The 16366-nt window shown below is 41.3% G+C and overlaps 2 protein-coding genes across 6 annotated transcripts; both read right to left on the bottom strand.

Annotated features, from left to right (window-relative positions):
* Nucleotides 1-1173: 1173 nt before the first annotated feature.
* On the bottom strand, nt 1174-13118 carry LOC119550988 (cytochrome b reductase 1). Of its 3 annotated transcripts, none has more exons than XM_037860024.1 (6): nt 12797-13118; nt 10645-10799; nt 3538-3761; nt 3258-3480; nt 3035-3199; nt 1174-1963 (listed from the first exon to the last, which is right to left on the bottom strand). In XM_037860024.1, the coding sequence occupies exons 2-6, from the start codon at nt 10761-10763 to the stop codon at nt 1822-1824; spliced, it is 873 nt and encodes a 290-aa protein (XP_037715952.1). In that variant the 5' UTR covers nt 10764-10799; nt 12797-13118; the 3' UTR covers nt 1174-1821. The 3 variants fall into 3 exon arrangements, with proteins under 3 accessions (XP_037715952.1, XP_037715954.1, XP_037715953.1); XM_037860026.1 differs by lacking the exons at nt 10645-10799; nt 12797-13118 and adding exons at nt 7761-8003; nt 8452-8561; XM_037860025.1 differs by lacking the exons at nt 10645-10799; nt 12797-13118 and adding an exon at nt 3826-4353.
* A 1217-nt stretch (nt 13119-14335) lies between these two features.
* LOC119551060 lies at nt 14336-15496 on the bottom strand. 3 transcript variants are annotated; one of them, XM_037860181.1, is made up of 3 exons: nt 15385-15496; nt 15171-15303; nt 14337-15112 (listed from the first exon to the last, which is right to left on the bottom strand). In XM_037860181.1, exons 2-3 carry the CDS (start codon nt 15283-15285, stop codon nt 14664-14666), a joined length of 564 nt encoding a protein of 187 aa, XP_037716109.1. In that variant the 5' UTR covers nt 15286-15303; nt 15385-15496; the 3' UTR covers nt 14337-14663. The 3 variants fall into 3 exon arrangements, with proteins under 3 accessions (XP_037716110.1, XP_037716109.1, XP_037716111.1); XM_037860183.1 differs by having other exon boundaries at nt 14338-15106; XM_037860182.1 differs by having other exon boundaries at nt 14336-15112; nt 15171-15456.
* Nucleotides 15497-16366: the final 870 nt, after the last annotated feature.

Below are 16366 nucleotides of genomic sequence, written 5' to 3'. Positions count from 1 at the left end.
AAATCGAATCAAATATATGGGCCGTTCTTTTGCAAACCAAACGTATTTCGCAAAAAATAGTTTTTTACATTTTCGATTTTTCTGAAACTTTTTTTAAATAAGTAAACACGTGTACCGGGATTTATCCGAAAACAAAATAATTTATGTAGTTCAAATTGCTTAAAGTAAAAAAAAGGAAAATGTTAAAAAGGAGTGGTTTCAGAGGATTTTATACAAAAGACTTGAAGTCAATCGGATAACTACAGCTCGTTTTTTTATAACCTTTAAAAAAATTGTAACTAAAAAAATTATTTTATTTCGGCCAAATCAGGATACACCTGTTTACTCAAGACTATACGTCAAAAAAGTTTCAGTCAAATCAAAAATGTCAACCCAAAAATATGTTCGGTTTCTAAAGAACGGCCCATATAGAAAAGGCTAAAATTGCAGTTTTCCGAGTTCTCCAAATGTTTTGAAAAGTTTTTTAAGAAGTACGAATAATAATGATGGGAACATCACCCATTACGCTGTACTTCCTAGCACTGCCTCCTTTTCATTGTCTGATGGTTAAAGTTCCGTTGCTGAATCGATTCGCCATCAATTCAGATTCAGATAGGGTTTGAAGCAGATAAGATCATTCTTAAAGTGATCCATGCACTTGGCTTTTTCCGGGGGATTAAGTGTTTAATTTAAAAAAAAAGTTATTTTTCCTCTAAGAAAAAAAAAAACTCAGTCGATACTTGTATTCCCTTTTTATGCGTTTAGAACATCATGAAATTGTGTCAAATGTCGCAATCGCAAAATATGTATAATTCAAAAAATGAAATATATTTCTGCGCCCTCAAGAAGTAATGCAAATTATCATCATCTTGCCTGATCACGAAAATATGTTCATATACATTTTTTACATTTTGCGAAATTGTCATCAAATTAAAATGTAAAGTTTTATAATTTAAATTTTAACCAGTTTAAAGTATACGCAAATATATTTACTAATTATATTTACTCATGGTCCAATTTAAAAACCTCTTAACACTTCAATAGGTATTGATAATTAAATAAAATTTAATATAATTTACACTAAAAGAAATTTCACAACTTTTGCGATTTGTGGGTGTTGGAGTGGGCATTTCACTAGGCAAAACAAACAAGGTAAAGGTACAAAGAAAATTATCCTTTAAAAATTAAACGGGATAATATGAGACCCCTCAGACAGGGCAAAAGTATCGTTTATTATTTGTTTGTAAAATTGGTTTACAGCTTACGTTGCTTAGCGCATCATTAAATACAAATATTAGCACGATTACAAAAACATCAAATGCGACAGATTTGAGTCCGAGTGCTCACATTGAATGCGTTACATGGTACGGTACATACACTAGTTACATGGGCTTATATCAAAATTCTACTATAGTACCAAAAAACTGGCTAATCATGCTTGTGAGTGCCTTAGTGCATCAGTAAGTTCGGCTGAACACGTCAATTTTGATTAGATTTGCTTGCTTGGTCGGCTCTTTTCATCTGAGATTCCTAATCCTAAACATCTACTGAGAAGTTGAAAGTGGTAAAGATTTTGATTAGCGCCGTATAGTATGGAGTAGTCTAAGTGTATGAAGAGGATTTAATTTGGCATATTAAAGGTTACAAAGGGTTCGGATAGAGATGTAGAAGCGTGGTCTCTGTGCGCTATGCTTGGCGAAAGGACACCGTGGATCCATTTCCCCAAGTCCAGTCGAAGTCACCGAGGTCCTGGATCCTCGGATACACCTGCTGCAACTCGCTTCCAGTCCTGGCCGTGGACAAAATCCGGCGACGGAGACTCCGCCGAGCCGGGCGTCCCGTCTAAATGCGCTCCGTCACGTAAACCTTCGCGGAGGCGGGCGCGTTGGACCGCCGCACCGCAAACGTCACGATGATGCCGATGAAGATCAGGGTGATCCCGATAGCACTGGTGATGTAATGCTCGATGAGCTTGTTCTCCTGGCTGCGAAGAGGGAGGAATGAAATTAATACACGTCACCCAAACCAAAGTTTAGAACATGATACAGATAGTACACAGAGGGAAAAATTCAAGTACATTGTTCTTGAACTGAGAACATTGGTTCTTAAAAACCGTGTAAGTACATTTTGGTATCAATGTTCTGAATATTAGAACGAAACGGTAAAAAAATAAAAGTTAAATTAAGTTTTCTTAACAACTTTTTGATAAGTATACACTACTGACCGGACTAATAGTTTAGTTGTTAACATATACAATACCGCCATTTTAACTTGATTCAAGGACAATGAAAACATTTTCAACTTCCAAAATTGCGTTCCGTTTTTAAGAACATTTTCAACTCAGATGAGAACGTTAGAGTTCTCTCTGTGTACTGAATTAAAAAGAAATATATCCATTTGTAGTTTTTTATTTCCGAGGCTTACAGAAATCTTTATTAACACAATTTCAGGCGAAACAATTAAAATTCTTTTGTGTTTTGGTAAGACGAGATTTCTGAACTCTATTGAAATTCGGTTGGAAGATATTTTGCGGCACCCAAGATTATGGTTCCACAAAACTCGTGGAATAAACAAATTTAAGCTATTATTTAACGTTTATCAACATATTGATCCTAGAACCTTGGATTTAAATGTAGAGATCGAAACATGCGGATAAACTGTATCAGCTGGTGATGCTGATAAAGAATATATATAAATGTATTAAACTCTTTACGACTTCTTTTTGATAATAATGCAATTTTTGTTTAAAATTGTCCAGCTTGTACTTATGGAAAATAAATAAATATGGGTCACATAACCATGACTCTTTCTTGTGCAATCACTCTCTTTTAATATTATGCCGACGAAAAGACAGTGATTGTGCGCTAGAAATTGTGATGGTTTAGTGCTGTGATGATTCGTAGGACATGCCTATGTTACCAAGCTTCGTACAAAATCACTAGTGATTAAGCGCTTAGTGATGACTTTTTGGCAGTGATTCAGCTTAAAAGCTATTTTAATTGACTTAAAATCAGGTTATAAGGTAAATCTGTAGCGATAAAAGAACAATTCATACCTCACGTTCGTCTCATTGACGGTTTCGCGCTCCTTTTCGATCAGTCCCGTGACGGATGTGGCAATGGCCAGCCAGAAGTTGGCTAGGCCCAAACTGGCGTGGATGGGCACCATGGCGGATCGGCAGCTGTAGGTCTTGTTCTCACAGCACAACATCACCAGAAAACTATATAGAAGGGGCTGGTTAGTATGCTGGATTGGGACACCGTGGCATGGAGACCCACCTGAAGAAGCCGATCACGAACTGGAGCACGAACATGCCCATTGTCACAAGGCCCAGCCACGAGTGGAGGCTGTAGAAGTTAACCTTTTGCAACGCCTCGTGGGAATCGAAGACGGATAGGAAACCCAGGGCGATGCACGGAATGGCGACGGCGTGGAAGAACATGTGGATCAGCTTCACATAGATGTGCTTCACGCATCGGCACAAACGGTAGATCAAGATGGCTAATAGAGGTGTCTCGAGTCAGATTAGTACATCCCACACAATAAAGAGGGTCTTACAAAATCCGGACAGCGTCACGAAGCCAGCGATCATCAAGATGGGATGCAGGTTGAACTGCTGCTTGGGACTCTCCGACCAGGCGAATCCGTCCCGGTAGAACATCACCCAGAAGAGGGTCAGGACCAGGACGCCCACCAGGAGGATAGTGGACAGGATGACGATAAGCAAGTACTCGCACCAGGAGCAGCAGTTCCAGGCATTATCCGGATCCTCCTCATAGCGTCTGTAACAAAATTAGAGCCCGGAAAAAGCCATGACAACACTTAATACAGTACACAATCAATTACTTCTTTTTGCGGCTTTTTATAAAGCTGGGACGACGAAAGATCATGCGGTTCAGTTCATCGATAAAGGGTCCGTCAATTGGTTTCATATTGTTAGGTCTATCTATCACTTATATTACAAAGTTAACAAGGGATTTAGACTAGAATATATGTGTTCCCAAACACAAAGTGGGGAATGTGGGTTGCCTCATTAAACACAATTTATGATGGTTCCGGGGGCTGCCTTGGAATTATGGAGATTCTACCAGAGATTCTCAAGAGATTACGCTAATTGTGGGTTGAATGTGCTGCTAATCGGCTTAATTGATAGACAACAGATAGATAGATGGATCAAGTGGAATCACAGAGGATCTACAAAAACGCAATTATCTAATTTGACTAGCAAATTTTCAATTTTCCTTTATGAGTGAAGTAGCTCTGGCTTGAAAAGTTCACATTCCGACTCCTTTCTCAAGTTTTCGTAAAAACTTATCACCTTGTCCCTAAATTTTTGCTGCAATTGTTTGGCTTGGTGTATGTGTATTTTCGGGTGAAGTTTGTTCTAAGTTTTGACAGAAAGGGAAAGGGTAATGAAGTCAAAAGTGTATTGTTTCCACCCAATTGCGTCATATTAATTTCATCACTTGTCGTGCGATCGTATGACATACAATTTCGATGGCTGATGATGAGCGCAATGATCTCACCCACGCGAAAGATACGCAGATACGGATCCATCGTCAGCATAGTGTCTAGTGCAGTGGGAGAAGTCCCACAAAAACACAATGGCCAGCAAACCGAAGCCATCTGTTGGTCTGTCGAAAGTAAACAGCCTGCAGAGGAACTGGAGTTGGGGTAATTAGACGCATTGCTGGCCACGAACGAGCCACTAATCATCGCCAAGTGCAGCTCCTTGGTTTCGTTCGAAATTCCGAAATGCATTGGTGCAACAACGTATCGAGTGTAAACAAACCTATTATTTAAATTAATAGTGCGAGCCCCATGTTGTGATAATGAGAGCCAAAGCGAATCGAGTTACCAGCCATCACTATCATCGCTGCACTCTCGCTTTCACGACACTTGCATCACTGCGAAGATAATGCCATGGGGTGCTCCACTTTACATGCGACACAATCCGCGGAGAGCATCGGATACGGCGGAGCGTGATCGGCGTGGCTGCGAGAGCCCAAAGATCAGAGGCACTTGGAGAAATAGTCTTGGCTTATCCGAGATTTATGTGAAATAAAAATGGCGATGCTGTTCAGTATGCAAATGCCACTTCTTGAGAATTGATCTTTAAAAAGTTTTGTAAGCCTTGATTTTAAATTGGAATTAATACAGCAATACAATGACTCTTTAATGAGCATGAAGTTAGGAAGTTAGTGTTGTAGGCTGAAGAACTTGATAGATAAGATGATGATCTTTTATTTAAAAACCAATAATTGTTTTAATAAACTTTTATTTTTTTAAGTGGCCAGTTTTGAAGATGGGTGCACTTTGCTTTCGCCATATGCGCTAAATTGAACTTGAGCTACCATGCTATCAATATAAATTAATAAATACATAGATCATCGATCAACAATACATAAGTCTTCGTAAGACTCTCTGTATCTCTTTATCAACCTTTTTTATATTATCAATATAATCACTAATTTATAATTAAGTTTTTGAGTGACTTTAAGTGCAGTCAAAGACACAGAGAAAATGAGCAAAAGTTCTAGGTGCAAGAACAGTGCTGAAACGTTTTAAAAAATTAAATTTTTTATACACATTTTTTTACTAATGCTATCTAAAATGCTTTATTTTACTTTTTAAAATGTTTTGACCCTATATTGTAACCTAAAATGTAGAATAATTTTCTCTGCGTAACAGATCTCATTTTAAAGTTATGACTAGAATTCCAGATAAGATAAATGTTTTTTAGGTGTAGTCTAATACTTTTCGTTTTGAACAGGATAAATGGAGATCTATGATATTGTTTTTTGCAGTGCATCCGATGGCGGTGTCAATGAACGACTGTCTGCCACAACTTGCACTCCTCCGCCTCGGTGGACGTGGACGTGGATGTATAATGTGGCTGCATCTGTGGCTGCAGCTGCGTCTGGGTTTGGGTTTGTGATTGGGACTGCGGTTGGGGCAGGCATTTAGCTATCAACACATTTCGGGGGGCGAGGCAAGGGGTATCACTCTAGCTGCAGTGGCTGTTTGCTTTAACACACATTTCACTTGCCGCAGATTGTTGGAAAACAAGCCCACACCAATGGGTGTAAGTGTATCTGTATCTGTATCTTTGGCTGCACATTTGTATCTCTTTCACTTTTCATTTGCCGGCTGCGCTGAGAAATTTTCGCTAAAAGCTTTTCGTTTTATGGAAAACTTGTTTGTTGGCCGCCACCTGTTTGGTGCATTCGAACCTGAACCTGATCATGAGCCTCAGTTTGGGGCTCGGTCTGAGCCCGAGTCTTAAAGCCGCGTATTGGTATTTGGCCTAGGTGCAGCGACTCATGGCTAATGGGTCAACGTGGATAAGAGGCTATTGACTCTACAGAGGCACCCACTGAAAATGGGAGGTAAATAAACAGAGAAAGCGCATCGATGTTGCAGCATAATCTGCAAATTCCTAAAGTCATTTAAAAAATGGAAATTAAATGCATAATTTATGCAAATATAAGCTGGGAAAACTACATATCTTGATTGATGCAAGGAGTACTTATGACTTGACATATCATGCAAAGCTACTGAGCTAAGAAGATAAAAGATAGAAAAAAAGAAAACTTTAAATTTTTTTTCATTTGGTTTCGACTTATAACAATAATATTTATGAAGATCTGACAATGCCTTGAGGATATGAAGTTAAAAACGATCTGCTTGTCAATTATGCGACGGATAAAACATAAATTTTAAATGAAATTAAGTTCTGAAATTTCTATAGCATTTAATTTAGGAAATGCCCACGAATGTTAAATTATCAGCAGAAGTTTGTTCAGTTCGTACCTGAGATATGCACATGGTATTTACAATCTGCGAATAGCAAGTTCAAAATGATATTATATCTTGTGTTGAATTATGTCTAAGCCTCCATCATATTATATCTCTCCTCAAACCTTGAGTAAATTTAGGGACCTGCTTATCTCAGTCATGTGATGGAGATTATGGTGACCATGGCAGCCAGATGACCGACTGCGAGTGGATCAACAACAAAAAGTACTAATCAGATAGTAGGGAAACCAGAACTCAGGTGAAGGCTGCCACAAAGCAGGCTAATTATGACAGTAGTTGGCCAGCTTAGTTCTCAAATGTGGAGCAATGTTAACTGGTCGAAAGATGAAAATAGAGAAAACGAAGTGGGAAGAAATAGCGGCAGGAAGCCAGGGCACAATTCAATTAAAGAAACCATCAGATGTAACAAGTAACGAGCTGACGAGGAATGCACAATTAAAAGTCTACGGATCGAGGCGAATTAAAACATTTGCTGTCGCACGCATGGCTGAAAATCACTCGAATGCTCGAACACACTTCTGTGTATCCTGCGGGTTGATTATGACGAAGTACGAGTACGGCATACTATATGTACTGGTGCGGTCTGATCCGATCTGGTAGGGGGTTACTTTACAATGCCCAGCAATTGTTTAGAGACGCTGTCGATGTCGCGGCGGTTTCAATTAAAGCGATCTCTCGAGGGAGTGCGGGTATCCAGTCCAGTACAATAATCCGACCCAACCGTACACACATGCCTGAAACTGTATCTTGCAGATACAATCGAATTCGCGCTACAACAACCTGACACGATCATCCAGCGTACCCAAGTACACAGTACGACCGAAGTACTTTTTCTCCACAGGCCACAATTGTTTAAATTGAATTAATACGCCTAAGAACAGCACGCAAATTGTTTATTTTGGGTCTAAAGTCTGGCCTTGGGGGGTGGTTTTTATATAAAACGTTATAGAACGGGGACTTACGCTGTTGTCGTTCCTCCACGCGGCATTTTGGCCAAGTGGCGATCACGCATTTAGCCAAGTGTTGCTATTTGGGCCGAAATTCGTTGGGGTTTTCTGCTTATTTTGTCCCCGCCACCCACTAGACGTAGAATCGCTGGGCGGTGCGTCACAGATCGGCTCTATATAGCTTTATATATGTGTATCTGGGATGGACCAACTAAAGGTCGTTTATGTATAGCGCGTAATTGGACTTCTGTATCGATTCTGTAAAATGCCACATTCGAGAGACAATTGAAAACCGACGTCTGACCGTGGGATCGCTAATCGCTAATCGCTAATAGAACTTTTCCAGATTAGATACAGATGCTAATGAAGCTGAATGCGTTAATTTGTCAATCACACGGAGCCAAAGAGCGATCCCAGAACAGTGACGGATTCGGTTCGTTATCTATTCATGTGGGGCCGCAAGTTCACGATGAAATTAATCAAGGTGCCTTTCCCATGGATGCAAATTTCGATTCTTGTCCAACTACGTCGAACAAGACTCGGTTTCTGAGTCAAAGAAAGCGGCAGATCCGCAAGTAGCGTCTAATAAGCATCCAAAAAATGTAGAAAAGTGGCACACAAGTTCAATATAAACAAAGCACTTTAAATATTCTCTTTTTTCCTATGCTTTTGTTTATATTGCTCCTTTTGCTAACGTCGCACTAACACAAACAACTGCACGAAAATCCTCAATTACATTCACTGAATTTTATTATCAAATGAAGTGTAATAACGAACGACCAGATCGCGGCGATCAGCTAGATACAAATGAAAATATATTTCAATTTTCTGGCCGAAGCTTTCCGGAACTAAAAGATCGAGCTGGGTTTTAGACCCAATGAGTATTTGATTCGTAGCGATACTTGAGCGGAGACACCTTCTGATCTAAATTGTTAGCAGGGATCGCAACCACTTGGATATCACTTTATATAGGAACTGAACCGAAGAGAGAACTTTCATAGCGGAGAAGTGAACCATTATGATGGAGGGACATATGAAGTTTAAGATGTGTTAATTATTTGTATAAGGTTTGTTGATTATGAAGATTAATGACATGGTGTCTTTCCGCCTCGACCTTGGATTATGCAACTCGTGGTCTTAAAGGCTGTTGCTTAGGCTTTTTAGATTAAAAAGATAAAAAGATAGTCAAGATGATCAGCTGACTAGAAACTGACGGGCCGAAAATTCCGGCCCTGCGATAAGAAAGTGTTTTTCACACAAGTTAAAACAAAAAAGGAACATATAACAAGACAGAAATAGTTCCTAAGCCCCCACCTATAAGCTAATTAATGGGACACCTGTTTGTCAACAATACTTTGTGACTATAAATAAGTAAGTAAATAGGAGGACCAATCAAAACACCTGACAGCAGCAGCCAGAATCAATCAAATATTTATGGAAGCGGGACTTTCACTAATTCCAAGCGAAGTACTGGGTCAGCAATTACTCGTGCAGTGGGATAGGGCTATCCACTTCCACATTTATATATGTACCTTATGCTCCATTCCCACTCCCACCCGTCGGTACAGACAACAAACACACCCTGGGACTTTGGGTCATTATTCCGGCTCCTTGGAGCCCATAAGCCAGTGGGTTTTGTGCGGGCAACGCGCCCAAAAAATTACTGGAAATCAAATGAAAAGCAAATGAAAATGAAATGAAAACGAGGCGGCGAAAAGGCTGAGTCCCCGGGCAAAGAAGGAAAAATACCAGTAATTACTTGAAGCTTACCGAGCTTCGTGCCAGAAATTGGACAAGGACGGGGCCAAAGGACGCAGGAGAAGGAGGATTCCGGGCGGAATGTTTACGGCCAGTTACTATGTGAGTTTCGCGCACGCGATCAACTGTTGAATTTGTGGGTGTACGGGTTTCAGGAAGGATGTGCCGGGGTTTTGTGTGATTTGCGACGAGGTCGCATTAAAATAAAATTTACGACTTTCGAAGATACGTGAATTAGGAAATTGGCGCGTAAAAATAACCTCGAGTAGTGGCTAGTACCCCTTACCACCTTACCACCTTCAAAGGGTGTGTAGGCGTCGACATTTGTTGTCCTTCGTTATTCTTAATTAGTCTTTGGGGTAATTCCTAACGTGCCCGTGTCCTATCCTATGTAAATGTTACACATACGCCGCGTGGTGCCATTAAAATCGATTAAAGGCATAGAACGGATGCCTCAGTCGGGCTTTGTTTTCCATATCTTTAGTTACAGGTTCGGACTGCCGGCTGAGCATCGGAGATGAGCAAGGCCAATTGCCGGCTAGACAAGAGTTCCAAATTGGCCTCCGGGGAATTGGTCTCTTCGTTCTCCAAGTGCCAGAGTGCCTGCCTCGAATTTGCCATGCATAAGTGACACAATTTACTTAAATATTGATAAACAAATGTGCTGGGGAATCTGCTGACTAAATTGTGTTGATTAGCTGCAAATGGGGGATTGATTGGGCAGGCGAGAAGGATTCTGGTGAAAAGCGGTTTATATTTGAGTCTCAATAAATATAGGGGATTTAGATTTTAGGCATGAAAAGTATTGTAGAAGTATTAAAATGGGATTAAAAACAAAGCAATTCTCGGTTTGCTACGAACTAAAGAGTGTCAAAATCTAAATTGCAAATTGCCCCTGCTATAAAATAAAGATAAATAAATAAAAAAAAAAAATAAATAAATAGTTTTAAATTATTTTTGTTCATTACAACATTACAAATTATAAGCTTTACCACTGATTGCCCTTTTTAAGTAGTAAGGATATTATTAAAAACTTAACTGAAACATTTTGCACTTATATTTAAATATTTCCAGTACTTAAAACAACTGAATTTACACCCATTTAGGGGCTATTTTTGGCTTGTGGGAAATCTGAACTCACTTCTCATCTGGCGGCGGGGGCATCTCGATGCCGTTGGGAGTTCCCGGGGGCGACTTCTCGCTGACCCTGTCCATGGCCTCCTCCATCGGCGGCAGTGGGCTCACCGAGTTCGTGTCCATGTGAAAGCAATCAATTTTGATGCCGCTGCTCTTTCACTGCATTGCGAGGAGAGATACATTTATGAGGCTCGGCATTTAAATGTGGCATTTTAATAGAGAGAACAACAGAAAGCAGCAGGATTCCGATTCCGCATCCGCAACTCCACATAGTATGGGGGGTGTAGGTCTCATCTGGTGATGAATGGCGGCGCCGCTATATGTCTGAATACATATGGGCCTTTGAATTGGGGGGAACCAAACATAATAAGCGAGAAAGCCGCTTTTCATTTGGGGGAGAACGGGAAGTGGAAATGGCTTTTGGCATTTATTTTTGGCGACTCCACAAGGTGGCAAAAGTGCAGCGTCAACTGAAGTCCGGGGCATTGCACTTGGCTCGCTCTCTGTTTTGGTTTCAGACTCTTTTTTCCGACTTTATTCTTTTTTCGCCGCCTCTGCCATGTGTGAAATTGGCTCATCACACGTCCGAATGCGTTCCGCAGAGAGCGCCAATTTCCGATTCACGTCCCCGTCAAGTTGAAGATATTCCAGATACTTCACATACCCCCACTCAGGCTGTTTGTGTGGGTTCCCTTCCCTATCCCATTTCTCCCACCAATCAATTATTATCGGACGTTCTAGTTCTTGGGGGTTCATTGACCCGCTCGGAGACACTTGATGGACACATCAATGCCTGGCATTTGCTGATGCCGAAGCCAACTTCCTTTTCCCAGTCAACCAGTCAACCGACAACCCCAATACGCCCCTCCTTTCCGAAATTCCTGCGAATCGTTTGCATAGCTCTCTGTCCCTAACCCCACACATGTGTCCAGTTCCCACGGACTGGACGTTGGGGATTGACATTCCCTTCGCCTGGATTATGTTGATTATACAGGTCCCAGCTTAGGGGTATTATTAGCAAATGAGACAGAGACAAATTCGGATTGTGGGTGCATTTAGTTCTGTTCTGATTGAAATCGGCTTAGTCTCTTTCCCTAAGTCATTTGTTATACCAAGAGTATAACAACGAAGAAGTCACTTTAATGTTTGGATTCATTTGGAAACACGATAAATAAAAGTTAGTTCTATCTGTGCAATAGTAATAGCAAAAGCAGCCTAAGCCGTTTTTTTCTACGGGAGGCTATAGACGTCCGTTACAATAAGCTGTCTTTAAAACTGAGCTCGCAAACGGTATTGAAACAGACGTACGACTATAGTGATGCTGATCAAGAATTTCATTACCTTTGCTCAACTTATAATATCCCCACCAAAAGTATAATAAGTTATTAGATAAGCGTTTTTGGAAATTAGGAAGGTCACCTAAATATGTAGGTACAAGATTTTATCTTATTTTAATGCTAGCACTGGATTTATATTTATGCTCTTATAGCGCTAGTACAGTGTATATATCATTCTTTTGGACTTGGCATTTACTTTTATGAAAATATATAATATATATATAAGTCTAGCGAATTTGATTTGTATGATTTAAATAGTAATGTGTCTCTATTGTTGGTGCATTAATCTCAACTAAAATACTTGCTGCAGGGGATACACTCACTATGAATTTTCCTTTAGATTTAAGAACTTGTTTTTCCCAGAGGGCAGACCTACTTCCCGAGCCTGAATCGCATTGGGCTACTTTTTGGAGAGGAAGCTGGACATTATGCAATCCCACTATCCCGCAGCTGCTGACGCTGCCCATATCTGCGCCAAGTGGGGGGAAGAAACAAAGCGAGCGGCCAAAAACCACTCACAAAAGAAGGCCCCCGAATATTTGGAGGCCCGGATATGCAGCGACTTGTGCAGAGAGATTGTCAATAAAGGGAATTGCAGGAATCGGGGCTTCGGCGGCGGGAGGGGGAATGCAACCCTAGTCTCTCCGCAATAGACATCCTTTTTGTGGCATAGACTTAATAATCCGATTTGGGTCCACTGAGCTCTGTGTTTTTTATGCCCTCTTATAAGAATCCGGCTAGCAAAGCGGAACCGGAAACGATGCTGCGGCCGTTGTTTTTGCCACTCTCGATTTACTGTCTTTGTAAGAGTGAACCTACCCCAAGTTACTTTGGCGTGTGTGCGGTGTCAAAAACCCTTTTCTATGAAAACTTAATTACTCTATTATGCACAAACTCTCCGCAAACGGTGTATATGCTTAATTGGATTTGTGGCCGCTTCAACGAGCTGGAATTTAACAATTTTCCACAATTAATTCATCTGCCCGAACGCGAACACGAGTTCATCCCCCTCCGGTGGAGATGGCGGGCCGAAAGGGAGCTGATGGATGCTATGATGGAAACTCCGCAAACAAGCCGGCACGGAACACGCACTCTGAAACAACAACACCCACGACCGAACTCCTCGAACGTCTGTTTCTTCGGCGAGTCGAAAATGAAATGTTTGAATCCCAAACGCAACGTAAGTGTCAGCAAAACGTAAGGCACCGTAAAAAAGGGAGATAGCCTCAGCGTAAGTGTCAGTGAAAAAGGGAGATGCAAGATCTGCTCTCTGCTTTCCGAGAGAGCACGGGAAAATTGGTCGGCATTGCTATAATGGTGCTATAATCGAGCTTCGTGTCTTGTCTCTTCGTGTAAAATACGGTCGGTCTACATAGTTTATGGCAGATACTTGTAGAGTGGAATAAAATATACACTCCAGAGTAGATACAATAAATAACAAGGGAGAACGCTGTAGTCGAGTCCCTCGACTATCAGATACCCGTTACTCAGCTTAAGGGACCAAAGGGAATTGGAGATATGCAAGCAGCAAAGCGAGATTGAAATGCGCCACCTACCGGCGGTAGACAGATTTAAGCGTTATGGGCGATAGAGTGGGCGTGATCGTTTTGGATCAATCGATAGGTATTGACGAGACCAATACATTTCAGATAAAAAATTTTTATCTAGCATGAAAATTGTGGGCGCCACGGGCTTGGGCGGTTTGTGGGCGTTATAGTGGGCGTGGCATATTCACGTAACAAAATTGCGCTGAGTTCATAACTACGGAATCTAAATCTGAGATCCCGATTCTCTATCTTTGTTAGTTTCCGAGATATCCACGTAAATTCTTACGATTTTTTGAAGTTTGTGGGCGGTTTGTGGGCGTTAAAGTGGGCGTGGCAACTTTTTTTTGGGTCAATCGATAGGTGTTGATGAGAACAAATCATTTCAGTTAAAATTTTTATTCTAGCATAAAAACTGTAGGAGCCACAGTTTTGGGCGGTTTGTGGGCGTTAGAGTGGGCGTGGCACTCTGCTAGAACAAACTTGCGCTGCGCAGGAATCTGCATGCCTAATCCCAGTATTGTAGCTCTTATAGTTTCCGAGATCTCAGTGTTCATACGGACAGACGGACAAACGGACATGGCTATATCGACTCGGCTAGTGATCCTGATCAAGAATATATATACTTTATGGGGTCGGAAACGCTTGCTTCTGCCTGTTACATACTTTCCGACGAATATAGTATACCCTTTTACTCTACGAGTAACGGGTATAAAAATAAATGTGTTCGATTCTCACATTAAACATTGTCTGGTTTGATTTTTACCAATTTATTAAATTTGTAAGGACAGAATTTATCAAAACATCAATTACTGATATACATTAGTGTTAGGAAAGTGGACCACCTGGGCAACTCGCAGCGGGAACTGCAGGTCTGCGAGGAGCTGGTCTCCATGATCAACTTCCATCGCAACAACAACCTCAACCATCTCTCCAACAAGAAGGATCCGCGAAAGCACCGCTACGAGACCAAGGGCCTGTTCATTGTGAATCTGCTCTTTTCAGCTGTCAGCGGTGGCCCTCGGAGGCGGCCAGATGCAGGGCGGTGCGACAATCGTAGTCCGCCAGGGTGATGTTCATCCCGGAGAGGCGATGGCGACGCAAGGCCGTCACATCTCCGCTGGCAGCTGAAAAGAGCAGATTCACCATGGACAGACCCTTGGTCTCGTAGCGGTGCTTTCGCGGATCCTTTTTGTTGGACAGATGCTTGAGGTTGTCGTAGCGATGGAAGTTGAACATGGAACCGTCAGATTCGCCTCCTGGGAGAGTGTAAGCTTCTCTGCATCGCTGGGATATGCGTTGTAGCAGTGCTCGTAGAGCCAATGTTTCAAGATCTCAGCCGAGTGCTTCGTCAAAATCACCCTGCGCTTGCGCAACGATCCATTGATGTCCATGTAATAGTCCGTGTCCACCATCATGTCATGGTAGTTTTGCACCTCGCTGCCATCGACACCGCCCTGCTCGTGGGTCAGGTCCTCCTCCACGATGCCATCGGCGGACAGGGTGTCACATATGACGGCCATGGAGTCGTCGGCGTGAAGGGAATCCTGATCTAAGCTTGAGTCGGAATGAAAGCGGTCGCGACCTGCAGCTAATTTGGATTTAGACAGGATTCTACTTAGTCAAACCCTTCAAAAATGCCGACTCACCTTCGCTCTCTAGCAAGCTCGCCTGTACATGAGCCTCGTGCATCATGTCCTGGATATTTTGGCGCACATGGCGATCCAGGACCATATTGACCTCTTCTTGTTCCGGTGAGATCATTGCAGCTTATGCTGTTAGCTTCAAATAAGAAGAAAACAATATAACCATTGAATAGGGCACACGAAAACTATATATAACTGATTAAAAACACTTATTTACAAGGATGATTTTCTAGTTTTGTGTAAAATTTGACTTATTACAATCTTTTTTTGGCTGAAAACTTTTCGTGTTGTCACCACAGACTTTGAGATCAAACTAACTTTTCTGGAAGGTAGGCAAATCCTTCAGACACCAAAGTCATGGCCAAATAGGGTTCGAAAACATTTCTTTTAAATTTGATTTTAAATCGGTTCTTTCCTATTGGCCTACTTGTATGTTAATTTTGATTTGTCGGAACAATTGAATGTAATATTTTCAGTATATATGTATATATTATAACACATACACAGGCCTAGTACCATAAATAATAATTTGTTGAAAATTTTAATTTAAAACAAGGAAAAACGCTATTGTCGAGTACCTCGACTATCAGATACCCGTTACTCAGCTAAAGGGACCAAAGGAAAATGGAGATATGCAAGCAGCAAAGCGAGATTGAAATGCGCCAATCGATAGGTATTGACGAGACCAATACATTTCAGTTAAAATTTCTATTCTAGCATCAAAACTGTAGGAGCCACAGTTTTGGGCGGTTTGTGGGCGTTAGAGTGGGCGTGGCACTCTACTGAAACAAACTTGCGCTGCGCAGAAATCTCAGGAATCTGCATGCCTAATCCCAGTATTGTAGCTCTTATAGTTTCCGAGATCTCAGCGTTTATACGGACAGACGGACATGGCTAGATCGACTCGGCTAGTGATCCTGATCAAGAATATAAATACTTTATGGGGTCGGAAAGGCTTCCTTCTGCCTGTTACATACTTTCCGACGAATCTAGTATACCCTTTTACTCTACGAGTAACGGGTATAAAAACACCAAAGATATAATAAAAAAATATAATTTTTCTGATTATTCCTATGGGAGCTAAAAGATATAGTTGTCCGATTCGGCTGGTTACGAAAGAAAGAAGACTTTTGGGAAAGTCTCAGCCCGATAGCTTTAAAACTGAGAGACTAGTTTGCATAGCAAAATTTCTGCTGCCG

The sequence above is a fragment of the Drosophila subpulchrella genome, chromosome 2R (genome assembly GCF_014743375.2).
Source record: "Drosophila subpulchrella strain 33 F10 #4 breed RU33 chromosome 2R, RU_Dsub_v1.1 Primary Assembly, whole genome shotgun sequence".
NCBI lineage: Eukaryota > Metazoa > Arthropoda > Insecta > Diptera > Drosophilidae > Drosophila > Drosophila subpulchrella.
The sequence above is the reverse complement of the archived record's forward strand: the minus strand, read 5'-3'. Positions and strand labels throughout refer to the sequence as shown.